At 40.9% G+C, this 27167-nt stretch overlaps 1 protein-coding gene across 2 annotated transcripts in view; it reads left to right on the forward strand.

Moving 5' to 3' along the window:
- nbas (NBAS subunit of NRZ tethering complex) overlaps positions 1 to 27167 on the forward strand; it is a 146645-nt gene that overhangs the window by 68885 nt on the left and 50593 nt on the right. For both annotated transcript variants that reach the window (XM_079344594.1, XM_079344593.1), the window contains exons 34-38: positions 908 to 984; positions 1840 to 1977; positions 17574 to 17797; positions 17988 to 18098; positions 22893 to 23143. In XM_079344594.1, the coding sequence (XP_079200720.1) occupies positions 908 to 984; positions 1840 to 1977; positions 17574 to 17797; positions 17988 to 18098; positions 22893 to 23143 (801 nt within the window). The remainder of the gene's footprint in view (positions 1 to 907; positions 985 to 1839; positions 1978 to 17573; positions 17798 to 17987; positions 18099 to 22892; positions 23144 to 27167) is intronic.

Raw genomic sequence — 27167 nt, forward strand, 5'->3', positions numbered from 1 at the left:
TAGTGTGCACTGTGACAGTAAAAGCACAGTATGACAAAGCATTCCCGACTCAGTCCAGCAAAGTTTACTCCTTCGCTTTTCCCTGAGCTTTCAACCAGATATTATATCAGTGGATCTCATGTGCCATGGATGTGAATCCATACATACTTAAGTCAGTTGATCATGACTTGATCCATCTTTTAGTATTTGACGTAAACATGTTAGCAGTTTGTAGAAGCTGTTTTCCAAAGCTGAACTCATTTCTTTTTCTTTTTTTTTGTCTCCTTAAATAATGAAAACCAATACTCACATTATTTGGTTATGCTATTGTTCTGCATAGTCAATTGTCTACTGCTAACATGTGAGCCCAGCACCTTACTGCTGTCATCCATTGATTCTTAAAAAAATCAATGCGTTTGAGTGGAGCTTTAGAAACCTGCCGACATGATCTGCTCGACCAGATAAGGCGAAGTTTGGATTCATCTTGAGAGCACTTATTAGAAGTGGGCATGTACTTCCTCTTTAAATAATGAATCCTCTCTGTGCAAGAAGCAATACATGCACACGTGCACATATTAACTCGCACACAAACAACCTTTAGTACACAGCATATGCAAATACACACACAGACACAAACACAATAGCCCAGCCAGAAGATGGACAGAATCCCAGAATTCAACGGGGGAGGAGGGGGGGGGGGGATTTTTAATGATGCTTCTTGACATTCGTCTCATCTCCCTCTATTTTTACCCTCCCTCTCTTTTGTCTGGCCCGCAGAGAGGTGTATTCTGACAGGCACTGTCGTCTGTATTCAACAAACGTGGGCTGAGTCTCGTCCAAGAGGGGAGGGTTGCTTGTTAATCCACAGTGCTTTAGTTAAAGTCTCTCCTCCCTCCTTTCTCTCGCCTTCCTCTCCTTGTTTTTCCAGTTTTGCTTCAGCTGGCCAACGATGCGTTTCCCAGGGACTTGATGCTGGCTCTGTCCTACTTACTAGCCCTGCCTCAGGTACTGTCCCACACAAGTGCACACACTGAGCTTTATTATGAACAGACTCTGGGAATACGTGCAATAATACAAGCGTGATTATATAACAGAGACATTCTGGCAGGATTGACTGTGTATCCATATCCACTATTGAACCCTTGCCTTCCTGGATAAACTATTGTGTGTGACATGTTGCATCATCACTTTGTCAGATCGAGTAAAAAAAAAAAAAACAGCACCAGAATGTTGCCACTTATTGGCATACAATAGAAGCAGTTCATCAAAAGTGTGACATTGTGACGACCTCGATGTTAGACATGTTGTGTGTCAGAGAGTTTCATGTCTCCGTCAGTTCAGTCGAAATTCCTCCATTTCTTTGAAGCACTTCACACTGCGCGTCTGCTGTCACCTTGTCTCAGCTGTCAAAGGAACAGCTGGGGTACTTTGACAGCAAAGACAACTAAACGCGCCACGGCGAAACCCGCTGGTGGGGACTGCAGTGAGTTGTGTTCAAGTGTAGGTCATGAAATCCCGCCTGAGTCTCAACACCCCCTGCAGTGCAACACTCAACTCGTAGATATTTCCTGCAGAGCTTGTTAACCCCACTTGCACAAGACAAACTATGAGTTCTGGACTGGCTAACAGAGGAGACATGTTCACTCTTAGGGTTTCATTGATTCGTTATTGAGCTCAGCATCTGTTTTTTGAACTGATTATTTTTGAACTTTAGGAACTGAAAGGCCAGCAGACATTACTTCTCATATCAGTTGATTAGATATTGGGATCAGGGAAGGGGGTAGCTCATGCTTTGTTGCTTATTTTCTTCCACCACCGCCGTTCCCCTTCTTACTGTTTTCTGTCCAACCATCTGTCCAGGTGCTGGATGCAAACAGGTGTTTTGAGAAACAGTGTCACTCTGCCTTGTCGCTCCAGCTGGCCAGCTACTACTACTCCCTGCAGATCTACTCTCGCCTCATGCCCTGTTTCAAAAACAAGGACCACACACTCTACCAGGTCAGTGTTCAGTGTCGTTTCAAATGTGTGCATTTGTGTGGTGGAGAGAAATGAGTTACTGGGTAGAACACAGACTTTGGAGATGTCCAGGTCTCCATTATCCTCCTCTCTTCTTTTAATAGAAACCATGTCACTCAAGTATACTACTCTTTATTTGGGGCGGCAGTAGCTCAGTCTGTAGGGACTTGGGTTGGGAACCGGAGGGTCGCCGGTTCAAGTCCCGGCACGGACCAAGTCCGGAAACTGGTCTGGTAACTGGAGAGGTGCCAGTCCATTTCCTGAGCACTGCCGAGGTGCCCCTGAGCAAGGCACCGAACCCCAAAACTGCTCTGGAGCGCTCGCTGTGGGCAGCCCCCTCACTGTGAGACCTCTCCATTAATGCATGTCACTAGAACCCTGTTTGTGCATGAGTGTGTATCTCGACCTATGTGTCTGTTCATTAGACAGAGTGTAAACCGAATTTTCCCTCGTGGGATTAATAAAGTGTAAATTATTATTATTATTTGAATGTGTTTATTCAAATTTTGCTGAGAAATTCCCATTAAAAAAAAAAAACAGGCATTAGTCAAACTGATAGAGCAGTCTGGAAGTTTGCGCCTGTGGCTTCAACAGCGCAAAAAAAAGATTGATCTGTTTAAAGCAGATTGATTCTGAAGCAGTTTCTTCTAACCTGAGAGGCTAAGTGCAGGGTCTAGCTCTTCAGCTGTAGACATTTTCAGCCAGGGACCAAAACAAAGACAAACCCTTTTGCAGCCATTGGTTTAAGTGTGTTACAGGGTTGCTGGAACAAGCAGAAGTGGACTTGAACAGTTGGGCTCTTATGGCTTTCCATTTCCAGCACAGAGGTTGGGTGGAATCTTGACTCAGAGTTTTCTTAAAGTCAAAAAGAGAGTCACCAGGAGTCATGGGTTTTTGATTTGATTCAGAGTGTTTAGGAAAAGGCAGGATAGAGCAGTCACGTTTGGCTGTCCTGGAAATATAAGTAAGTGTGTCATCTGCATAGCTCTGGATCTCAGCCCATACTTTAACCAAGCACTGACTCCAAAGCATTCATTCAGGATATAATGCAACAGTCTTTACATAATCCAAATCAACAAAAGTTACATCGGCGAGCAAAGACAACCTTTAAGAGGCAAAAACCTTGAGCAGAACCAGACTCTTGAGCAGCTGTCTGCTGAACTGTTCCGGGCTTGCAAAGTGTGATAGAGGGAGATGCAGGAAGAAGAACACAGACGGAGACAAACAGAGCAACAACAACAATGACTAAGATCAATCTATAGCTACAGTGTCAGTAACAATGGTAAATGTTTGTGTAGTATTAGCGAGGCCTGATACGACTCAAAATGTTATCTCAGGAAAAATGTCAGTCGATATCGCTAATTATCGAGATAGTTGTCAAATCGCTATTTCTTTCAAATTAAAAGGCTGATTTTGCTCCTGAATGAACGTGAAAGCGAACCAGATAGTTAACTGTGGTTGAATTATTCTTTATTGTCAGAACGTGACAAACAGAGGAACGTTTCACGATCATCAGCACAGTGCTGGAAAACACTCATCTGCTGCCGGGCAGTTACACAGTTTACTGGCCCGCTGCTTGCTGAGGGTCCAGTTACACTCGTATGAGCTGTTTGGTCTTTTCTTGCGGTATGATATTGTTTTAGATTTTAAATTTGTGGTGTTGCCCGTTTTAGCCTTAAGTCTTTGGGTGAAGATATGTTATATATAAAGTCAAAAAAAAGTATTATCGTCCAGCGCCAGCCTAGTATTAACTGTAACTAAAAGCTAACAGTGATAATAACCAGATGAGTCTAATATTAATGTTAACAACTGTAATGTAACTATTTCTACCCTGACTGAAATACCCTGGGAAGACTTTTTTTATGCAACAACCATTGTCCTTACTTCCATGCACCATTAAAATAGTTTAAAATACAGTCAGACTTTTTTTTCTCTGTGACATTTCATGTAGACTTTGAAATAAAGTGACTGTTTTGACCAGCGTTTGGCTGCACAGCATGATGTTGTTATGACTGTCCTGCCGGCGAGATTGAAAAGCCACAAATAATCAGAAATCCCAGTCATTGTAGTGGAGTGTTGTTTCTGTCTGGATGTTATTGTATGGAACATTTGATAACTTTTTGTGCTGCAGGCTATTTGGCTTAAATAGACATTGTTTTTGACAAAGCGGGAATACAAAAGGCTTTAGAGTGATGTCGAGGGAAAATAAACGGAACACAATCCGACATCATAATTTAACTAACTGGGAAAAATAAAAACAGAAAGAATTGTAATCATCATCATTTATTGATTCTCAAATTCTGTGTGCCACTGTTTGATGTGGCTTTGAATGTGTCATTGTGTTAATCTTTTTAAGATTTGTTCATGAAAGCATTCGGATGATTTTTCATAATTAACAGGCTGGTTGAGTTTAGTCAGATGTGTATGTGTGTAAATTAAACATTTGTCCTGTATGGAAGCTTATTAATTTTCTGAAAAAATACTTGCCATGAGCAGTCACAGGAGCCCAGAACACTGTGTATATTTTGCGCACTCTGTAAAGAAAAGCCAACAGGAGAAGAAGAAGAGATCAGAATAAGTTAGAAACGAGGGAAAACTGCATGGAAAGAGATTGGCGGGCAGGGGTGTCGAGTTGCTAGGCATTGAATAAGAGAATAAATGGCACTGACCTTTTTCCTTGAGTGGACTGTGGCTCTCATGGGTTTTAGCCTATGTGGATTGAGGGAAGGTAAAATGATGAAATAAAAGGACGGAAAGAGGAAAAAGAGGCCAGCTGAAGAAGTGGATAAGTGTGTCCTCATTGACATTCAAGGTCAGGGCTGTGCACGAAAACACATGCGCACTTGCACACAATGTAAAAGTTCCTACTCAACACTGCTTGCTGGATCCCACACACTGACACACGCATCCTGATGGCAGTAATCACTCTCCAACCTCCTGCCTCAAGTGAAGTTCAAGTCCATTAACAGCTTTTTCCTCTTCGGTGCTACACTTTGGCAGTTGCTCCCTCATTTTTTGGTTATTTCTTCTTCTTCTTTTTTTTTTATCTCTTCGCCTTTGAGGTTTTTTTTTTTTTTCTTTTAAATGTGTTCTACCAGAGTGTGTACTTGTTATCATTGTGTTCCAGGTCTTGCCTTCACTCAGCTCTTATTGATGAGGTAGTCGCAACTTTAGATCTAACACTGAAAGAAACAGGAGCAGAGAAAACCATTAAACCCCTCTTCCTTGGTGTCTTTCAACACATTCATGAGTTTGATTTTTTTTATTTATTTTTTTTTACTTCTCTCCTCTCGTGCTTGCTCTCTCTGCCTCTTTCCATTCCCTTTTTTTCTGTCAGTGTACTGTAATGAATTGCTTTGTTGGCATGACAGTTGTGTTTTTGTGTGTCTCATTCTGTCAACATTATTTTCTCTTCCTTCTCTCATTCCTCACTTCATCTACACAGTTTAAAGATTTTTTTTTTCTCCCCCTGCCCTGTTTTGCTCCTGTCAAATCTCAGGCCTCTCTGTCCACATAACTATCTTGGCGTTGAATATTTTATATCTTTATCTCCTGCTTTCTTTAGATCTCTTGCTTTCCCTTTATCTTTTAAGGGCACACATTGGACTGCTTGCGATATTTCATTTTAGATATGTTTGACATGGTGCGGGTATCAAGATTTCTTGCACGTGATCAATTTGCATTGCAAATGAGGTTTGAGAGAGATCAAAAAACATGTTAGTTAGAGGAGCATGTGTTTTATAATCTCACAATACGTATGCATACATGTATGTAAAATCATTTGTTACTAAATTATTCTTTATGTGTAGCGTGAATGTGTTTATTTGCATGCGATCTTGTTCGTGTTTATTAGCATGGCAGAGGGTGATGTGTGTTTTCGTGTGCGTCTATCTCAAGCTGTCTCCAAGTGTTTCCCAATATCCACTTAAAGAGCAGTGACACTGTATCTCAATACCTCTCACGCTCTTTCAGTTCTCTTGTCGCTAACACATAATTTCATACCCCGCCAATAAGACACCGAACACTCAAGCCACAGAAGTCATTCAGTTGCAAAAGGGAACACAGCTCTCCGAGGGTTTACAGGAGGTGTTAGATGTGTTTTTTAAATCCTCAATCTACAGCCTGCCTCCTCAGTATTCCTTTAAATAAAAGAGGTTTCGTATCGAGAGATGCCTGTGAAGCAAACATTGAAACTGAAAGTGAAGGAATAGTCAAATTAAAAAGAATTTTCCAGACCACAGTTTAAAGCACATGATTAAAAAAAACAACCTTAAAAAGAAAGCAGCCATGACATAAAATTCACATCACATACACTGAAAATAACATCACACACACATACAGTGCATACTTATTCATCAATGTCACATATATGAAACTCAGCACCTTCCATTGTAAAAATGCCATAACTAAGAATATTACAGTAATAAATCTTATGTAAGGATTTCCCATTGTATGTTACAATAAGCATAAAATATACATACAGCTCTAAAGACAGCGTAGAATGAAATCCTCAAAGTATCATTGTGATGCCAGAGCTGAGCTGACAACACGAGACAAACAGTACCCTGGTTATTGCCAGTTTATGTTTATACATCCTCTCCTTATCATCTTCATCCATCTATGAGTGTAAAAAAGAATAAAAACACTGAAGTGGAAGTGACTGGAGTCTCTCAATGGTGACCCAACACAATTTGGCACACATAAATTGTGATCATTTGTAGGAAATCTTAAAAAACTTACAGTACCAGCTCACCACAGAGGATTCAAGTACTTTCACCAAGTTATTTGTTTACAGAGATGACGCTTAAGTGACGACGTGTAACACATTAGTGATCTTAAACTTTCTTGATCACCTTATAGAAATATGCATGCCGTGTTTGACTTTCATTCTGTACTTTAACTTTGAGCCTCAGTGGATGGCCACAGTCTAGTTCAGGGAGTGAGTTGTAAAGCCGGTGGTTTGGTAAAGACAGTCACAGAGTGACACGGACAACTAGAGATGTAAAGATTACTCCTAAAATCGTTTAGATGAAATCGATCGCATCGATACTCTGAAAAATGAATCGCAATAATATGGGGACTATCAGCCACTGTCGAGCAGAGGCGGTTGGCAGCTGCAGAGCAAGATTTGAAATTGAGGACGCACCACCGTCTTTTAAATCGAAGGTGTGGAAGCATTTTGGCTTCCCCCAGACTGAAAATGAAAGAGGTGAGAAGATAACAGACAAAAAAAAAACTGTGTGCAAATATTGAAGTAAGACAGGGAACTACACAAACAGCACTGCCAACATGATGCAGCATTTAACTGAGACCACAAAGAGAAGCTCCAATCACCTCCCCTTGTTGAGAGAAAGAAAACATTAAATGGTCAAACCACACTGAGGCAGTCTCATTTTGCAAAATAAGCCGTGAGTTGTGGAGTTTTCGTGAGTTGAGTGAATCGGTACATCCCTATAGAGAACTAGATTATCAGTCGATGATAGAGGAGGTGAGCATCCTTTCAAACAGGAATCTTTGGCCCTCTTGAAAAGTAATTTATACAACCCTGCTCCTGTGCCAATTTGCACACAGCAGGTTGGTCTGCGCCACAGCAAATGCATCGGCACACATCCAAAGTTAATTTGTCAACAAGGTATTTTATGAATATTTCATAAATCATATTGAGTCATCGTTTAGCGGGGCAGTTCATAAATAGGCACACACACACACAATGCTAAAACAGCAGCATAAGTTCCACTCTGCTTAGCCTCCATTCAAACCACAACACAAAAAAATTACCCTTTACTCATCTTCGTGACACATTTTACCATACACAATATATAAAGACCACATACATAAACAAAGACACTTTTCAATTCTAGATGCTTTGCAGACGAGCTTTACATCTAGACATGCCTCAACTTGCATGGCCCATTTACAGCCTAAACGCACAAACCAAACAATGCTTTCACTACGATTTTACAGTATCAGCACACATTACATGTCCTACCTCTTCGTGCAGTTTCAGAGCAGGGAATGGTTTTGCCTCGCACCTTATGCCAGTTGGTCTTCCTTGTGATGACAACAGCCATAAACAGGAGGGGCGGCATGTTTGTGGAGTCGGTCGTCTCTTAACCGGAAGGTTAGGCAAGACACTTAACCCCAACTCCCGCTCCTTCGTCAGCAGCATATGAATGGGATTATTTACTTCTGATGGCCACAAAGCGACCACTGCCGTCAGTGTGTGAATGTGTAGGTGTGACATACAATGCAAAGTGCTTTGAGTATCAGAAGACTAGAAAAATGCTAATCAAGCAAGAGTCCTTTACCATTTACCATGTCAGTCGTTTTACTGTAATGATGATAATCAGCAAGCTAATAACTGAGGTCTGTTAATGTGGCAGCATAACTAAAGGGAAGTCAGAAGTGGCAACAACATTTAAACAGTTTGAGTCTTTAAACACAACAAACGCATGATTGGTTGCTTCTCTTATGTTCATGTGGTTCTCAGAGCAGAACAAAGTCTAGCGACGTAAGTCAGTCTCTTCAAACCGAAATGATCCGAAAAGTTCCTTAATCCACATTCTTAATGTTCTCTGAAGCTCTTCTGGCTTGAAGAAGTTGAAAAATCTGTTTTTGTGTTTGTATTAAGTTCCTTATATGTATTTCAAGAATACAGACTTCTCTGAAGTTATCACAATTTCAATCAAATTGAAAGTTGTTGTACTTGTTATGAAACACAACATACAGCTTTCTGCTTTGTGAAGATTTTGTTGCTCATCATTGACTTTCAAAGTCTTTTTAGCTGCTACTTTTCCATCCGATTACAGCTCGCAGGCATGACGGAGCAGCACCAGGCTCAATGACATGCAGGCTGGGTTTCCATTATTCCCCAAGGCATAATGAGCCGATTTCCACTTGCTTGCTCTGGAAGTTTTCATTATACAGACTAAAGTGCTCGTTTGTGGAATAGAGGCGCGCTTTACAATAATTGTTCTGTTTGTGGTGTTTACACGATATTGCACAATAGTCCCTGTTTATAGAAGTGTTTAAGTCTGTTTACCTGGGTTTGTCAATGCTTAAATATGTGAACTTTTCTTTTTCTTGATTTTGTGTGTGAACATGTTTAGGATAATTGTTGCTGTGAATGTGCGGCCGCTGTAGGACAATGTGCTCAGAAAAGAGACTGGGATTTTTCACTTTTCAGCATTTATCTTTGCCTGAAGTCTTTCACTGAGTACTTATTGTTCACATGTTCATACACACGTGCACACACAACCACACACACATTTAAAGAATATGCAACTGATAGACGGAGCACAAATTGAGAGTTCATCATGCAGAAAAAAACTCTCCAAAAATGTAGATTGATAACAAAAGTCCATAGATCATTGTTAGATACTTTACTTTCAGGTCATATACTCATATGGAGTTAATGAATTGGAAATAATATTTTCACCTTTAATAAGTTTATACGTTTGGGTTTTTTGTATTCTGCATGATGGAACTTATAACTGTTCAAGCTTTGCTGTCCTAAACAATAAAGCAGAATGTTTACCAGAGCAGCTGCTTGGTTGAAATCATATGAAAAGCCTTTGCTTAATAGCATCAAGGTCATTTGATAAAACAGCACTTTACTTAGATGTTTTGACTTTTAACATTGCCCGCAGCCTTTTCAGATTTTTCCATTCATGGCCTTAACAGAGTTCAATATGCCGGGCGTAGGGTTTGACCTTGGAAGTGCCAGACCACTGAGTCCACTCCTTGTTGCTGAATTGACTGTAAAAATGAGTGAGACTGAATAATTCCCCCCCCTCCTCGTGGAGAAGCACCACATAGCTGATGAATTCACTTGCAAAGAGAGGGTTTTTCCCTCTCTTTGTACAAATTGTGCACTTGTACAAATTGCACCCTTGTACCAAAATCATTAGCAGTCTGTATTTTACTCATGGGAGCCGTGTGGAGTGGAGAAGCTGCAGGATGGGCCCTATTAGACAGATATGCACTCTCGATGCACTGTTGCAGTTGACTATGAATTTTTGAGAGTAAGTTGTCTCTAAATCTTTGATTAGATGCACTTTGTTGTAGTTTCACGCTTGTATCTTTCCTGTGATCAGTCCCCTTCGTGGCGCATTATGGCTCACAGTACAGCAGAGCCTGTTTGTGGAGTCATTATTCCTTTCAAAATGGGCTCCTCTCCCTCTTGGTATCTTTCTAATCATATGCATATACTGTTTACATCATTTTCAGAATTAGTACTAATGAGGCCACTGACTATATAGCTAAGTGTTAGACATAACATAAACCAAACTCATTAAGATTATTACTAGCTTAGTCTCTAAGGAAGGCATGTCTGTGTCTCTATAACCTCTATGTCTTGTTACCACACAGAGGTACAGAGAGGGAAGATGTTTTTTTAACACTAGGTTAGCCTGAGTAATATAGTATGTCAGTGTGTGACATTGATGGTCTTTGATAATGTTAACAGAAGTATATTATATTAAGACTGCATCTCACTATGACCCTTTAACACTAACTGTTATTAACGTAACAGTCTTGTGCTGAGTGTTTATCAAGACTATGCCTCGGGAAAACAGAAGGCTACAAGACTGATGGTAAAATGGGAAGACTGGTATTTCCAAGACTAACAGCTTTCAAGTGAAGGCATTGTAGTTTAGGAAACTTTGCAGTTTGAAGAATGAAGTCTTTCGAGAGGAGTCAGTTGAGGTGGTTCGGGCATCTGGTCCGGATGCCCCCTGGACGCCTCCCTAGGGAGGTGTTCCGGGCATGTCCCTCCAGGAGGAGGCCTCGGGGTTGACCCAGGACACGCTGGAGAGACTATGGGCCTTTCTCACTTCCCTTATTTGCACCGAGTGTCCTCCGAGTTGTCTCCTCCACTTGCGTCTTAGTCCCGCCCACCAGAGATGCACGGAGGAAACGAAGCCGAGGAGAGAGGACCGAGGAAATCAGCTTTAAGACACATGAGACGTCGTTTCCTCGACAGCGTCACATGACGCGACATCAGCTGATCACGTTCAGCTGTCAATCAGCCGAACAGCTGTTTATGTCCACACAAACACGCACTGTATTATTTCTCATCAAACACACACACTGTATTATTTCTCATCAAACACACACAGTTACAGTGTTTAGTGTCTTTACCTGATAAAAAAAAAACACCTGAAGAACAACCTGCAGTCTACTCATAACCACAAGGACAGTTTCTACTGACTAAAAGATTTCATTTTGAATTGTCTATAATTATTTATTATTAAACAGTTTGGACTGAACCTAGCCTGTATTTAGACAACGAACTCTGTATTTTATAAACCGATATTTCTGTGTCAGGATACTGAAAATGATTGATTAGAATCTAAATGATGAAACGTTCAGAAGATAAATAAGTGAGAATATAAAACGGACTCCTCTTCATCAGACTCTTTTTAATCCCAGCTCATCACAGAGCGACTCTTTACAAACTCACTGATGTTCATCATCTGTTTAAATGTCCAACGCTCCGTTTAGCGTCTTTTTAATGTCCGTCTTTTCTCCCGTATTAAACTCTGCTCATGTTGAGAAGTTTCACTGAAGTCTGATCCTGTGCAGCGTCCAATCAGTGAGTGATATACGAGAAGGGGGCGTGTCTGTCAGTGAAAAGACTTCCGTGAAGTCGGCTCTCGTGTCTCCTCGGTCATCGCTCCTCGGATCAGCCTCCTCTCTCCTCTCTCCTCGATCCTCTCTCCTCTGTTCGCTATAAGAGCTTTGGGACGATCCTCAACATGGCGGCTTTGGAACTACTTCCGGTTCGGCCGAGGACCGAGGACCGAGGAGACTGCAAATAAGAAAAGTGAGACGTACCCTATGTCTCTCGGCTGGCTTGGGAACGCCTCGGGGTCCCACCGGAAGAGCTGGACGAGGTGTCTGGGGTGAGGGAAGTCTGGGCGTCTCTGCTTAGACTGCTGCCCCCGCGACCCGGCCCCGGATAAGCAGCAGAAAATGGATGGATGGAAGTCTTTCGAGCTTGGCTTGCTTAGGGATCTCTAGAAGCAGCAATAAGGTATTGGGATGCTTGGAGGGCGTTGCGGAAGCACAAATCAAGGTGCAGGAAGAGTTCAGGAAAACTATGGAAAAGGCCTTTCCGTTGGCTTTAACAATGTTCTGACAAACGCTCAGATGAATCAGGAGGGGAAAGGTGGCTTATGTTGTTCTCAGCAGGAGTGGAGAACTGCTGACCCGGACTGAGGGTATCTTTGAGCGTTTGAAGGAACACTCGAGGAACACCTGAACCCAACATGCCCTATGAATAAGAGGCAAGGAATGAATGATGACCCAGTGTTAAACCATACCTATATCCTTGGCAGAGGTAGCTGAGGTAGTCAAAAAGCTCCACAGTCTCAAGGTGTCAGTTGTAGATAGATTCGCAAGGAGATGCTGAAGGACATGCTGACACATCTCTTAACCAATTTAGACCCAAGGACGCCTAAAAAAAAACACTAAACACTTTAAAACCCAAGTAACATTAAAATCAACCTCCCAAGACCTGAGGTTTTCCAGAAAAAAACAAACTACACAGAATTTCAGTATTTACTACAATCTTTGTCTCAGCCTCTGTGTCAGATAGAGGCATTATAAAACATTTGAAACCGTCAACAATTTGTTACAAAGTTCATGTTCATTACCTTAGAAGTCTAAGACAAAACAACAAGGAGACATAGACATCTAATCAGGTCCTAAAGGGAGCATCATGCCAGTGTCTAATCAGGTCTAAATGGGTTAATTGTTACCTGGAGGTCGGGGACAGTGTCTGTGGAATGGCAGATTGGGGTTGTGGATGGTGTGCTCCAACTGTTGACTTCTCAGCCTCTTAGGGAAAATGTGTTCCAGGGAGCTGTGAAGGAGGCTTCTTCCAATTGTCATACCTTGGATTCAGTCCTGGATGTGGGACAGTAGACCAGCTCTTTCCCTTGCAGGGCTTCTTGGTGGGGGACATGGGAGTCCATCCAGTCTACTTCTGTCCTCGTCCTTTAGAGCACTGCTGTACTTGATCCCTCAGACAGCAGCTAGCATGTCTTTGAATACTCCAGTTTAAGATCTTAAATTGATACTCTTTATCATAACAGCAGTGACATTGTCAGTGAAATAATGTCTCATCTGATTTGACATGCTGTATATAGCTTATTCATAGTCATCTATCTTTAATATAACATCACTGTAATATTCAGATTTAGTAAATGACAGTAGCAAAAGTGATTAGCTCAGAGCGTTGATACACATATTTAACCAGACAGCTTCAGAAAAGGGAATAGGGATTTTTTTGGATGGGTTCAGGCCTGTGACTGAAATATAATAACATGGGAAATTAAGACTGAAAATAAGAGAGCAAAGCATGGTTGAAATGGTTTGAGACTGAGGCGTAGACTTTATTTTTACATTTTTCCTACTTAAGCAGCATCAGGAAGGAAGGGAGCCGAGAGAAAAAGAGCCCATGGCAGCCGTTGAAATATCTAAAAGGGAGAACTTGAGAGGGCTGGCTTTCTCCTAGCTGTGTAACATCACACACTACCTGATGCAGTTATACTTAACATACAGTTTATACATCCCCTCCTTTGAAGAAAGACTTAAAGAGCATATTGCAGGTTAAAAAAAATTTTTAATTAACATTTTATATAGTCTGTTAATGGCTGTAAAATAAATAGGTTATTTTTTTAATATGTTCTACAACACATAAGTGCTCTAATTTAGAGGAGAAAGTGGCTGTTTTAGCATAGCCGTTTAGAACGCGCTTTTTTTTCAACAACGCGTCATATGACGTAACATGAGGGAGTCCCGTTCTCTGACTCTGCTTTGATCGGCTTCATGTATGAATGAATGAATGAATGAATGAAGCCTTTATTGCCCCTGGGGGAACTTGTCTTGCACCGAGAGCATGAAACACTTTACAAACAAACATTTAAAGGCAGCACAAAAGAATAAAAGCACAAAAACAGGCTAAAACATGACATGATTAAAGAGGTGTAATGATACGTGGTAGTGAGTGAGAATAGACAGGAGGCCTCCCTGCAATAGTTTGTAATTTGCGTGGCGCACATTCGGGTGCATAGTGTAAGTGGCTTGATTATTCATGGTGTTTTTTGGTGAATTATTCCCACTACCTCAGAAACGATCGAACAGACACGTTGAATATTTCGGCATCAGACACAAAAACGTTTCCTTATTAATTTAAATCTCTGGGTGTTTAACATAAAATATTATATACGCAGACAAGCTTTTAATGATTTGATCTGCTGGAATCCTCTGTTATATTCTCTAGTTTGCGCGTAATAGACACCGGACAGTCTGTTTTAATATATGTAGTCATACTATTTATTATAAATCCAACTCTGCTGCAACAGAGCGTGTGCGTGTGCGCGCAGTGGGGAAAGACGGAACGCGCGGTTTGGAAACAAACAGAAACACAAGCTTTACGTCTGTCGGTCCTTTATCCTATTAAAACTTTAAACTTCTTGTAGTAGCCTAATATATGTGCACACATTAAACTGTGGAGTGTGTGCGCTGTTGTGCATGTTTGTGTGGATTACGTGCGCTGTGAACTCACGTCAGGAGAATCCTGCAACATACACTGTATTTTCTATAACAACGTGAGCACTGGGCTGCATCAGGAATAAACAATAAAGACATAGTGCTGCATTTGCACAGGCCGTGTAATCGGGTTCTATGTCTCTCTCTCTCGCGCGCGCGCGCACAGCGCGGCACCGTAATACGTTGTACAGATTTGGCGTTTTTACGAGCAACTCCCATACAATGTAAAGGTGAATGATCGGCACTTGCACATCATACAAATTGTTTTTTAATTGATTGAATGTGATTACAAACTTTACATAAGCTGATGTGTACACAGCACTCGCCCATATATGGCGAGCTGACACCTGTCACTCAGCAGGACGCCTGCTCCGGGTCTCTACACACATCACAACTTCACTTCTCTCCTGAGGCCGTTATTCCTCTAATCCTGCCTGTTTCTGCTCTCTATCACATCTAACAGGTTCAGAATAATAAGCCAGTGGACCATTATATGTAAAGGAATACATATTTTCTTCCTATTTATTGACGGGAGTGACACTCGGATCCATGCTTTTCTATGTTAAACAGACGGGGATTCAGCGGGACTCCCTTACGTTACGTCACAGCCGAATGCGGAAGTAAAACGCAAAGATGTGCGAAAACGTACTAAAACGTCTCCAGGAGACCCTGTGGGTTATTAATTGCTGAATTTCTTTAAAAACAGCATTGTTAACGTATTTTTCTATGATTAGTTAAATTTTGTCTTTAACCTGCAATATGCTCTTTAAACAAGATTGTTTTGAGGCACTTTGTGTTTAAAAAAAAAAAAATCAAGTAATTAGACAAGACAAAAAGAAGAACTCGTGCTGTCTTTACTCGATTTGAAACAGGATTGCGAGGAGTACTTATTAAGAAGAAGATGTGAAGAGATTCGCAAGAAGTGAAAGGATAGAGAATTTGAGGGATTCAAGTTCTGGGAGGCGAGAGGAAATGGATGTGGCTATCCACATAGCCAAACGGACAAAGTATAGTAGATGAATAACAGAGAGAGAGAATGCAAACAGTATTTCATCATGAAAGCCTGATTTCAATAAATCTCTTCAAACACAGGCCTGTCCATCACAGAGCCAGCACACTTTCTTCTCGCTCTCTGTGGTCTCCTTTGCGTTTCATTCTTCCTCGTCCGGAAATTGAGTCTAAAAAATGACGCCTGAACAAAAAACCTCCTGCCTCTCCTTACTGCTCCTGTCTGCTGGCTTATCCCCCCCCTTGAGCCTTCCTGTCTGTACCTTTTTACACCTTTAATATCCATACTTTCTATTTCATGTCCTTACTCTCCTGCTGCCCTGCCTTTTTGAACTGGGAATCTGCTACAATGACTTCCACTGAGGCCACATCCAAAGTCACACACACACACACACACACACACACACACACACACACACACAGTAGAGCAAGAAGAGACACACAGACAGATACACCTCTGTTTTCACGCTCTCACATTTCCAGCAGCCATAATTACCTTATGCAAATAAGATCAACACATAAACCATCTCTTCCTGTTGGGCAACAGAACATAGGACGCTGAAAACCAAATTCAGGAGCCGGTTTAATTAGAACAGAGGCGATGAGAGAGATACAACATCCATCTAGCGCTCCCGACGCACCACACTCTCAATCCTAACTGTATCCACAGTTAGGTTTCCCAATGTGCCTGAAGAAATGTAACAATAATGCATCCTGGTATATTTGCCCATACTTTCACACCTTCAAGGAAAGAGACTTGCCCATTGAGTCGACTGATTCAACTCCTGTGCAGCAGTCAATTTCCTACTGGAAGGAAAATGACAGAGGCAGTGGCAGGGTACTTTGTCTGCCCCTACTTTTATCCCCAGATTTTTCTAAATTACTGCCATTTTTGAAAATAGCCTCATTAGGTCTTCACGGCAAAGCAGTGAAAGAGCTGTGAAGTTTTCTACACCACACAGTGCAGGCTATTGGAAGCTCACTGAGTGTGTCACTGAGTTTAACGATGAGCCTTAACAGCAGTTCACATCTGGTCAAACCTGGCTTCATCTGTGCAGCAAATCAAAATAAAGTAAAACATGAAACATATATTGTGCAAGAGTGGGGAAAAAAGTGAGATCCAGTCGTTCGCCTTGTTGGAGTTGAATAAAAGACACCAGATTCATTTATTTTTAGTTAAGTTTGAGCACTTTTGTCTTTGTCTTTACTTATATTGAGAATGATGACAAATATCCCGAAAGGTTTTTATTCATTTGGCTTTGGTTAAAAAGTTAAAAAGTTAAAAAAAAAAAGAATTAAATGCATAGAGTAACTTTAAGTAAGAAGCATAATGACTTTTGAATTTTCTTTATAACTATAGTTACATAGACTATAGAGTTTTTGTAACTTTCTCTTGAACTCTTGAACCCAATTTTCAATTTGCATTTCAAAGCAAAGGTCAGTGTAACATCACCATCAACATCATCTTTCAAATTCTCACAAACTGTTTCTACGTTAGACCTTCAGGGGATACTATCTTAATAGTGTTATTCAGTTTGGTTAATAATAAAGACAACTGACAGGATGTAGTGGATTTATGAGACGGAAGGGAATGATCAGACTGAATATGCCAGTTTAAAAAGATGTGTTGAGATGAGATTAAGAGTTAAACCTTGTCATTATACCAGATAACCTGTGAATCAAGTTCCTTAATGTTCCCTTTGTCTACATCTACATTGTGTACCTGTGTGTTTTACTGAAAGAGCATCAGTAGACGATTACTGCTGTGGGGGTGAATGTAAACTTGATGAGTCAGAAACACAGAGCCTCAAGGCGTTTTCTGTTGTTATATTTTCCAAAGGTTCAGTCAGTGGAGGTGTCACCTTTGGTAAAAGAGCATCCTAACTTCCAGTTTTGATGAGTTTTTTTTTCACAGGTTCATAGCACATTGTCATATTTTCACTCTGTGGCTTTACTTGCATGAATGAAGCAGCCAGCTGTGTCTAATAAAAGCATTATTCCCCTTTCCTTAGGCCGATCCCAAAGAGCTGATCCGATTGGTCACACAGCATGTGTCTGCTTATTCCGATTGGCCGGAGGAGCTTCAGAAGCTGATCGGCCAGCTGCAGGTGTACAATGAGCGTCTGACGGACTTCACCCAGGCTCAGGTGTTACAGGGGCTGGGTCGCGGCGTGGACGTCCAACGCTTCAGCTCTGACGCTGACTATAAGAAGGAGACCATCCTTGGCTTAACAGAGTATGTGTTGTCAGACGCTACGGTTATTAGAAAAACGCATACAAACCTTTGGCTTGTAGTGTATTTGCGTAGCTGTGCTTCAGTTGATCTGCATATGTTCTCCATGCCATTTCTGAATATGAGTGTGTCTCTGTGATGAAATCTGATCACCCCTTCATTCCTGTCTGCCTGTGTGTCGCTGTGTGTTCAGGACCCTGGATGATGGCGTGTATAAGATTGCTTTGTCTCTGGCTAAACGCTACAGTATTCCTCTGTGGGAGGTCTACATGACTCACCTCGAGTTCCTCTTCACAGATAGCGGGTATGTACATATACACATACACACACACACATGCACACATACACACACATGGAGCTCTATCACATAACTGTCTGTTAGCCTGTTCAACTCATTATACCCCTCTGTGTTTCTTGGTTCCCATTGCTGTTGAAATTTGTTCTGTTGGAAATATTAATTCCATCACATTGCAGTATCTGAAATGCTCCTTTTATTAGTGTTTGTTTGTCGATAAAGACATTTTTATGCTTTTATTTTTGAATCTGCTTGTCTCTCCCGTTTTTTGAATCTCTGAAAAATGACATAAAACACATTAAACAAACACGTACCGTATGTGTCTGTGTTTTAGTGGTAGAGACGATCCGTGTGTATCTATGGGTGTGTGTGCCGCACTCTATTTTCATCATTTGTTTGCTCTCCGACTCCATCGCTGTGGATCTGACTAGCTCTGCACCTTTACTTGTTTTAATAGAATGCTTTTTCAGCAGTTTTAAATCTGCGCGCAGGACCGTGTGTGTGTGTGTGTGTGTGTGTGTGTGTGTGTGTGTGTGTGTGTGTGTGTGTGTGTGTGTGTGTGTGTGTGTGTGTGTGTGTGTGTGTGTGTGTGTGTGTGTGTGTGTGTGTGTGTGTGTGTGTGTGTGTGTGTGTGTGTGTGTGTGTGTGTGTGTGTGTGTGTGTGTGTGTGTGTGTGCGAGAGATAAATATCTCCCCCGTCTCATTCTGATATAAGGAAATGGTTTATGGCCTCCACTTAACAATAAATTACAACCTGTACCTTCTTCAAACCGACCACTGCTGCTGCTGCTGGAGTGTGTGAGTTTCCACCTAAATCTGAAGATCATGACAAATGTGAAGAATATTCATCCTATGGTCTTGAATAGAAGAACTGCTATATGGGTATTGATTGAATGGGTGGATGCTGGGACTGATCTAAATAGAGCAGAGCGGGGAGAACTTAAAGGAAAAGATGCACACAGACAAATCACTATGGTAGGATGGAATCTGAAGTTTTATTGATCCTTGTAGAGAAATACATTCATTTCATTTTACTCATTCTAACTGTTTAGTAGCAGCAGCATCAGCAGCTGGGCCACAGCACTGTGCCCTGGCATCAAGTTCAGTCCTCAGGTCAGGCTTGGATTGAAGGGCAGAATAGCCTTCCTATTAATAACATTTGTTTTAAAATTAACCCTGCCAAGAGGAACTTCAATGGGTTGTTACACAAGCTGAAATGATAGTGATGACTACAGGCCTTTAAGAGTATTTACTTCAAAGGCCTGTCACCTCTAGAACCTAGTTTTCCACAGAGAATGATTCAATGAGTGATACTTTTTACAGTTAAGAGAAGCAAGGTAAGATTTTTATGTGAAAACATGGGGGGGGGGGCCAAATCCACACACCAAAATACCTCACCGTAGCTTTAATTTGGTAATAATTTCGTTTAAATTCGAAAAGATAAAAGAGCAAGATGTCAGTAGAAATGGAAAAAAAAGACTAGCTAGTAGTAGTTTTTTTGGTTTGATAATTTGGTTGTCCGTTTTTTCTGTGTGCAGCATTAAGAAAAAAGAAACATTTAACCAATTGTTATGAAATTTAGCGTAAAGGGCAACATTGACCAAGAATATTTTATATTTTATTATATTTTTACCCAATAGAATATTTTGGACAAGGATCTAATTCTGACATATGACACATAAAACATGTGTCAATGGAAGACATGTTTAGAGGGTGACAAATAGGGAAAAAATTTATGGGTATATAAGCAGGTCAAATTATTATAAAGAGTTTTTTGAAGTGTTAAAAACAACTGTGTGTAGAGCAGAGTTGTTGAGTAGAGAAACACCCACAAATTCTGTTACTAAGAGGGGATGGAGGGGTGGTGGGAGGACTGAACAGATAGATGGATGGAAGACGTTGAGATGGATGATAGAGGCAGAGAGTCCCTGAGACGGTCCTCTTATCACAGAGGGAACGCTTTAGAAGAATCAATGCACTGCTAAACACCTCCAATGTCTCTGTGCGTATGGCACGTACATCTTTGTAGATGTTCTCTGACTGTCTTTAGGGACATGAGTTTCAGCCAGTTAAATTGACTATTTAATCACAGCTATTAAAGCGTTTAAATGGCTTGTCAATCAACAGGGAAGGTGTTAACATTCTACCCCTGAAATCACCTGCAATTCGCTAACTTTCTTCGAGCTTTTCCTCTTCCCTTTTCTCGAAGCTTTGGTTTGATTTTAAAAGCTTTGTGTGAAGTTTGTATGAATTTTTGCGAAAGTTTGTTACAATTAGTAAGTCTTAATGAATTCAGGTAGAATAAACAAAACTTGGATTACCCGAGGCAGCCCACAAATAAATAGTGTTCTGCACGAGCTGATCCAAACAAACATCACGCTTGACATTTTAAATAACTCACCTCCAAGCTCTTTATTTAAGCACGTCCCTGCCGCCAGCAGCTGCGTTTTTTTTTCTTCTTCTACAGATCAGTCTTTGCCTCGTCTTCTGTGACACCTTCCCCTCTTACTCATCTCCCCGACATGTTCTGCTTTGAGCCTAATGAGGAATCCTCAGAGACACAGAGGACATCTTTGAATTCTGTAGCGGTTCTTTCTGTTTGCGCATCTGTTGAACTCCTCTACCAAGTAAAAGTTCAAATTATATCGGGTATTGGCGTTCCTGCCAGCTGAGACTGTTCAGATCCTGCTTGATAATGTCCACCATCAAATCAAAGCCAGAAGAATCATATACACAGTTTCTCTGTGCCATTTTCCTGCACTGAACTCGACAGCACAAAATCCTTGTGCGACCGCCTACAAGACAGAAACTTAATGAGAAATTAGCAGCATTGATTTAAAGAAAACAATCCAGTTTGCTTATACATTCAAATGACAATGTGCTGAGTAATCACCCCTCCTCCACCTAAACCCCCCAGGAGGTTATTTCAGGCCGTCAGATTTCCAAAGCAATTAAATGTGCCTCTGAATGAAAGAATGTTAGGAGCCTATTTTTGTCAAGAGAAGACACAACAAAGAAGGAGAAGGAGGGGAAGGAGAGAGAGAGAGAGAGAGATAAGAGAGGATAGAATTAGGATTATTCCACCGGATTAAATCGGTTCCTCTCTGGCTTTTGAAGCAAAAAAAAAAAAAAGAAGAAAAAAAGATTGTAATGGTAATCTCCTGATATCACGGCTAAATGAAGACAACATGGCCGGAGTGGGAAACTGTGTTTATGTGTAAAGGAGACACCTCCAAAGAATGCGTGCAGAAGACTCATTATAAAACTTTAGGGAAAGGGAGATGTTAAAAACTGGAGACAGAAGAGAAGAGGGCAGAAAACACCTTTAGTCACAAGATGAAGAGGAAGAGACGACAACATGGCTTTTATAGAGCTAAAGTAACTCACTCAGGCTAAAGCAGAGCCTGACATGAGTGCCTTACAATTACTCGCCGCTGACTGCTGGCTTTAATTCTGCCTGTGTACACGGGCCAGGAAAAAGTCTTGAACACCAGACATCAAGCAGCCCTACCTGTACAAGAGAAGTTGTTTCTCTCGCCATTGTTCTCCTGCCTTTAATCACTTTGGAGCTAATGTGTTTAAATAATGAAACATAAGAGTGTGATCTGAGGTTTCAGGCGGCCCAGGAGAGTGTGCACTTAAGGAAAGAGACGAGAGGAAAAGTGACTCTTTCCTTGGAACGAGTTGTTGCATTTGAGTCCGATATAAGAGCTCCCTGTTGTGAAGATGATTAGTGTCATTTGCATTATTGAGTTAATTGTCTGTTTCCTCCACTCTGTTGATGTCGTGTTTATTTCTATTTATTTATTTTATTATCAGCGAAAGCCTCCCAGCTAGCTCTGACGCGGCACCCAGAGGAAAACATCGTCCTCTTTGATGTTGTCCCATTCTAACAGATAAACAGACTCGCACTCACGCAAACACACACTCCCAGAAAGCCGCAGATTGCTCAGAGCCCCTCGGTGACAACCAGCAGCCAGCTTTCCTTTGTCTTCGCCTCTCCCAGTCCTTGTATCGTTCCTTGTTTAACCTTTGTTTTGCTGCTCTCTGAGGTTTTTCTTTCCCTGCTTCAGCTCTCTGCTGCCTATGTTCTTTTCACTTGTCCTGAACCACCTGCTGTTTGTTTACTTTATGTTCGGTGGTAAAACATGTTTTTGTTTTTTTTTAAAGCAAAGCAGAGCACAAGTCATGTGCAACTTGAACAAATCGCTGAATAAGCTCCCACACTGACTTTTTTTCCCCCACAGTAAGCATTTCTTTTCCTATCTATCTTTCTTTCCCCCATGTCCCCATTTAGCCTTTTTTCATCTAAGACATGGATAAATTCTTAAATATATTCTTGGTAATAATCTAAAGGATCCTCCTTTTTTTTCTGAGGGACTGTGTCTTTGTTGATAAGCTCGCTGTGCTGCTTTTGCAAAGTGTTTTTCAAGTACCTCTTTGCAACCACACTGTCTCGAGAGCCAGTAGTCTTCCTCCTTTTATTTGTTTGTTGATGACATTTGGAATTTTGTCAGTATTTCTCTTATCTTTTTTTGCGGGCATCATGCTACTGCTGCTTTTGGGAACCACTTAAATCTTAATTTGATTCTTTTAAAATGCTTCTGTTTGTAGAAGTGTACTGTAAAGTGTTCCAAACTCTACCATGGAGAGGATAGAGCTTACATCGCAGTAAGAGCATTGAAATTTGGGATTGGAGGATTAAAGTTGTGTTAATATTGTTCTGAACACTTGATACGTTCATACGTTGGGATATGGATTTATACTAAAAACTTAATTTTCTTCTCATTTGTTTCTTTCTAGTCTTTCCACCAAGGACATTGAGTCTCGAAGCGACTCCCTCAGCCTGTTTGACACCTTGAAGTGTAACCCTCAGGCTTTTTACAGCCATATGACTAAATATGTTCTACCAACCGTGGAGGGAACTGACCAGAGTCGTCTGCTCTACTACTACACCTTACTCCATCTAGCAGGCTGTGAGCCGTATGCCACCACCACCATCAAGCCAGACTCCCATGTCAAACTACTGAAGAAGCTCAAAGCTGTTGCCAGTGGTAAGGACCTTTTATTTTCTATTATTAGCTGTTTTCACGTATACCCTCCTCAGAGTTTTTAGACAATTTCAGGAAAGCTGTCCCTGAAATCTTCTTGACTTTCTTGGTCACACATGCACCTCGCAGACGTAAAAAGAAAAACGTGGAAGCAGCAGACAAAGCAATAACTTTATATCAAAGTGTATATGTGTGGTTTGACATGTTGACGTTATTAGGACAGAGTGGAGTTTCATTTAAATAATGTCATGTTTACTATTTATAAAGTTTTTGCAGTATTTTATGAAAGATCTTTAGATAAAGAACAGAAGTTATTAATTTGCAGCAGTGGTCTTGTGTAAAACAAAGTTATTCAGTTAATGAGCAGTATTTAATTATTGCGTGTTTGTACGAGATGCAAAAAAAGCCTGGAATCTAAAGGGTTAATGCACATCTCTTTTGTCATGGAAAATACGCCCCAAGCCTTTTATGTCCACAAATAAAGTTCAGTGTTTAAAGAGTTGAACATAATCCCTTTTGACATGATGACTCACATACAGATGTTGACATTCATCCACGCCACTAGATATCCTGAGGACACGTCATGTCGAAGAAGTACAACAGCTGAATGCCCAAATTTGTGAAGCATTTTTGGCCTCAGAACAAACCAGAAAAATCAGATTTTTTTATTTTATTTTATTATTTATTTAGAGGAAAATTACCTTAAACATGTTATTACTCTGCATGTACCCGTTGAGTATTTTATGTCTACGTAAACTCGTCCTTTGGTTTTGTTATTAGCCCTATATTTTGTTCAAAAACTGTTAAGAAACTGGATTTTAAATAGCCACTTCTATTTTCATTTTCCTCTAAACAACAATTGTGGCAATGGTCCTCTGTATTTGTTGTCAGTCTACCTAACTCATAAAGCACCTGAAACACTTGCAACATCACAGCAAGATGCCGTTTCCTCTTAAATTTCCGTGGCAGCACCCTCTCCAAGGACGTCATGTCGAGCTTGTAGCGTGTCACCGGTTCAGCGATCCGGCTAGAGTGCTCAAACTTGCTTGTGTACGGGCCGAGGGTGGTGTCACTTCTCGGTGAAGTTCAGTAAAGGTCAGCCAGGTGTCAGCTGTGTTTTCACGCCTCACTTCCTCCCTCTGCTCCTGATAACACCACAGCTTTTACCGGTGACACATGTCTCTGTTTAACACAGACACACACACACACACACACACACACACACACACACACACACACACACACACACACACACACCCTTGAGTCATCCACATCAAGACTTAAATGCATTTCTGCATAATTTAACAAAACTGCCCTGAACTTTTAGCTCATGCTGTTTCAGCTACATTTTAGTTTCACTTTCAAACTCTGTCTGAGATTATTTCATGACAAATAAGCCTACCCACCTATAACTGTTGCAGAAGTTTTTTTGTTATATCACTACACACAAAGTTAACAATGATAGATCACTCAAAATAATAGATTTAGCTAGCTTGCTAATGAGCTAACATTGCTCGAAACAGCTTGACAAAAAACTTCTTAATTTAGTTTAATTTTTATATATATATATATATATATATATGTGTGTGTGTGTGTGTGTGTGTGTGTGTGTGTGTGTGTGTGTGCAGTTTTTAAAAAAAGTTTCAATTTAACTGCAGTGTGAATTCTCCAGATCCAACAAAATCAGGACAAAAGGCAGAGATAACATTCAAGTGCAGTTTCCACACATTTTAGAGATACTACAGTGCAGTGGTTTTCAAAGGCCTCAGGACCCATCACCACTGTCTTCATGAGAAAGTGTGACCCAAATTTCTGAACATTTTCAACCACAATTAAATGGAGAAAATAAGAAGGAAAAAAAAGGATCAAAATGTTTTATATATCATACCATATACTTTTCCCCCAGTCCAGTTGAGAACCACTGCTATAGTGGACGTGTTAGCCATATACAATACTCAAAACAACAACTTGATACCCTGCAAACTGAAGTATGTCCCAAGTGAGTGATGTAAAGCTTGTTTTCCTTCGAAGAAGTGCTAGTGTTAGCAACACATGCTCACGGTCAAGACATCAAAACCAAATCCAATGCACACCTTACACTTTTTCACTTTTTGTACTTGAAAGGTAAAAGCAAATGTCCCTGGAGGTTGTAACATTTTAGTAACTATAACACCTTTATATAACGGACATCCAAAGCTATAAGAAAATTAGAGACTGTCCTAATCGGTCTGACAAACATGAACTTGAACATCTTCATCACATCCTTATTATTCTCTCTTGTACGGTCATGTACAGATATATGATGCCGCCATGAATGTCGGCATGTGCTTTTAATTTTGAGAAATGTACATTAGGCACTGTCAACCAATTCAAACAGAGACATTTCACACCACAGGCATTGACTTTACAAAGCAGAAAAAATCACTGGTAAGAGTTGATGATGACATTAAAGATGATTCCTGTCCAATATGGCCCCAGTAAACCAATGAGCACTTGAACACCAGAGCACTTGAACACTTAAAATTATGTTTGTTTGGCTATAATGCCCAGCTGTGATTGGACAAACACTGTTGATATTCCTCTTGTCTATAAAACTTCGATAGACATGAACACTCACACAAATAAACATAATATACAAAAAAGGGATGATTACTCATGAAAAAGCACACATTGATTTTGTGACTTACAATCTAACACTGGGTGAATCTCTATGTTCTTCACACACGTTCAAAAACACTGTTAAACTTCACCCACGCATTTACACTCTTGTAGCAGAATTGACACGCATGCTGTTTCAGCGTCTCAAGAGCCAACGACTTTCTACAAGCACACTCTGAAACTCTAAGACAAACACTCTCGCTCAAAATGGCACATTTACAGTCATCAACAGACACACACACACACACCCATTCTTCTTTTTGTTGTCATTCAGAAGGATAGGCCGGTGGTGTGTGTCCAATATTCATCCCAATTTCAGACACAATACCAGGTGACTGTCTGAGTGGGCTCTCCTGAGGAAGGGGATGAAATGCTGCTTGGGTTTGGGGGAGGAGAGTACATGTGTTGGTGCATGTAACTCTTATCTGTGGTTTAAGTGTCCGTCAGGGCCTGTCTGAAAGTATAGTGCTGTGTGCACTCAAGGCTTTATATGTGCATGTGTGTGTGTGTGTGTGTGTGTGTGTGTGTGTGTTTGAGGGATTCTGAGCAACGTTGACAGCGCCCTCCCCACAGGCAGACCAGTGTTAAATATTTAAAGCCCAGACAGACTGTGGTGTTGCCACAGTAATGTGTCTGTCTGAGCGAGCTGGAGACGAAGAGCACGCCACTTGCTTCTACTAACTCACACACAACAACAACACCCACAGTCACACCCGCACAGAGCTCTGCAGTGATACGAGATGTAATGCACACAGACAGCTCCACACACTGTACACCTTTGCATGCATAGACAGACAGACGGACGGACAAATCAGCAGCACTTCCGCGCACAGGTCACACGCAATCTTGTTGTTCACATCACATCAACCATTTACCCTCCTCTGTGCATTTCTCATTACCATCATGTAATGGAATATTGAACAAGCTCTGCATATATAATCACTATAATAATCCTGGAAGTGCTGCATGTTTTGCACTTATAATATATGAAGAAAGAAGCATAGAGTGTGCCGTGTATTTAGTAAAGTGTCTTCAAACATGCCTCTCTGAAGTGGCACTTTATGAAATTGTACACCTTGGATATGCCGTATGTTTATGTTAATCAAACCATGCAGCTATTGTCTCCGAGAAAGTTTTATATTCATCTCAAGCAGAAACTGTAGATGGATTTGATTTGTGTGCAAGAGGCTTTCTGGTTTCTGTTGTTGATGTTGTTTTTGGTCGGCTAGTCGTGTGTTTGTTGTCCACCACTTTGGTCTACTAGCATTTCAACAGCATTTCAACAACTGTATTAGTTGAAGACAGAAAAACAGGGAAGAAAGCAATCTGTTTTAATGAAGCCTGGGCTCTTAATGTCAGCCATCTGATG

This window comes from Symphodus melops, assembly GCF_947650265.1.
Source record: "Symphodus melops genome assembly, chromosome: 1".
NCBI lineage: Eukaryota > Metazoa > Chordata > Actinopteri > Labriformes > Labridae > Symphodus > Symphodus melops.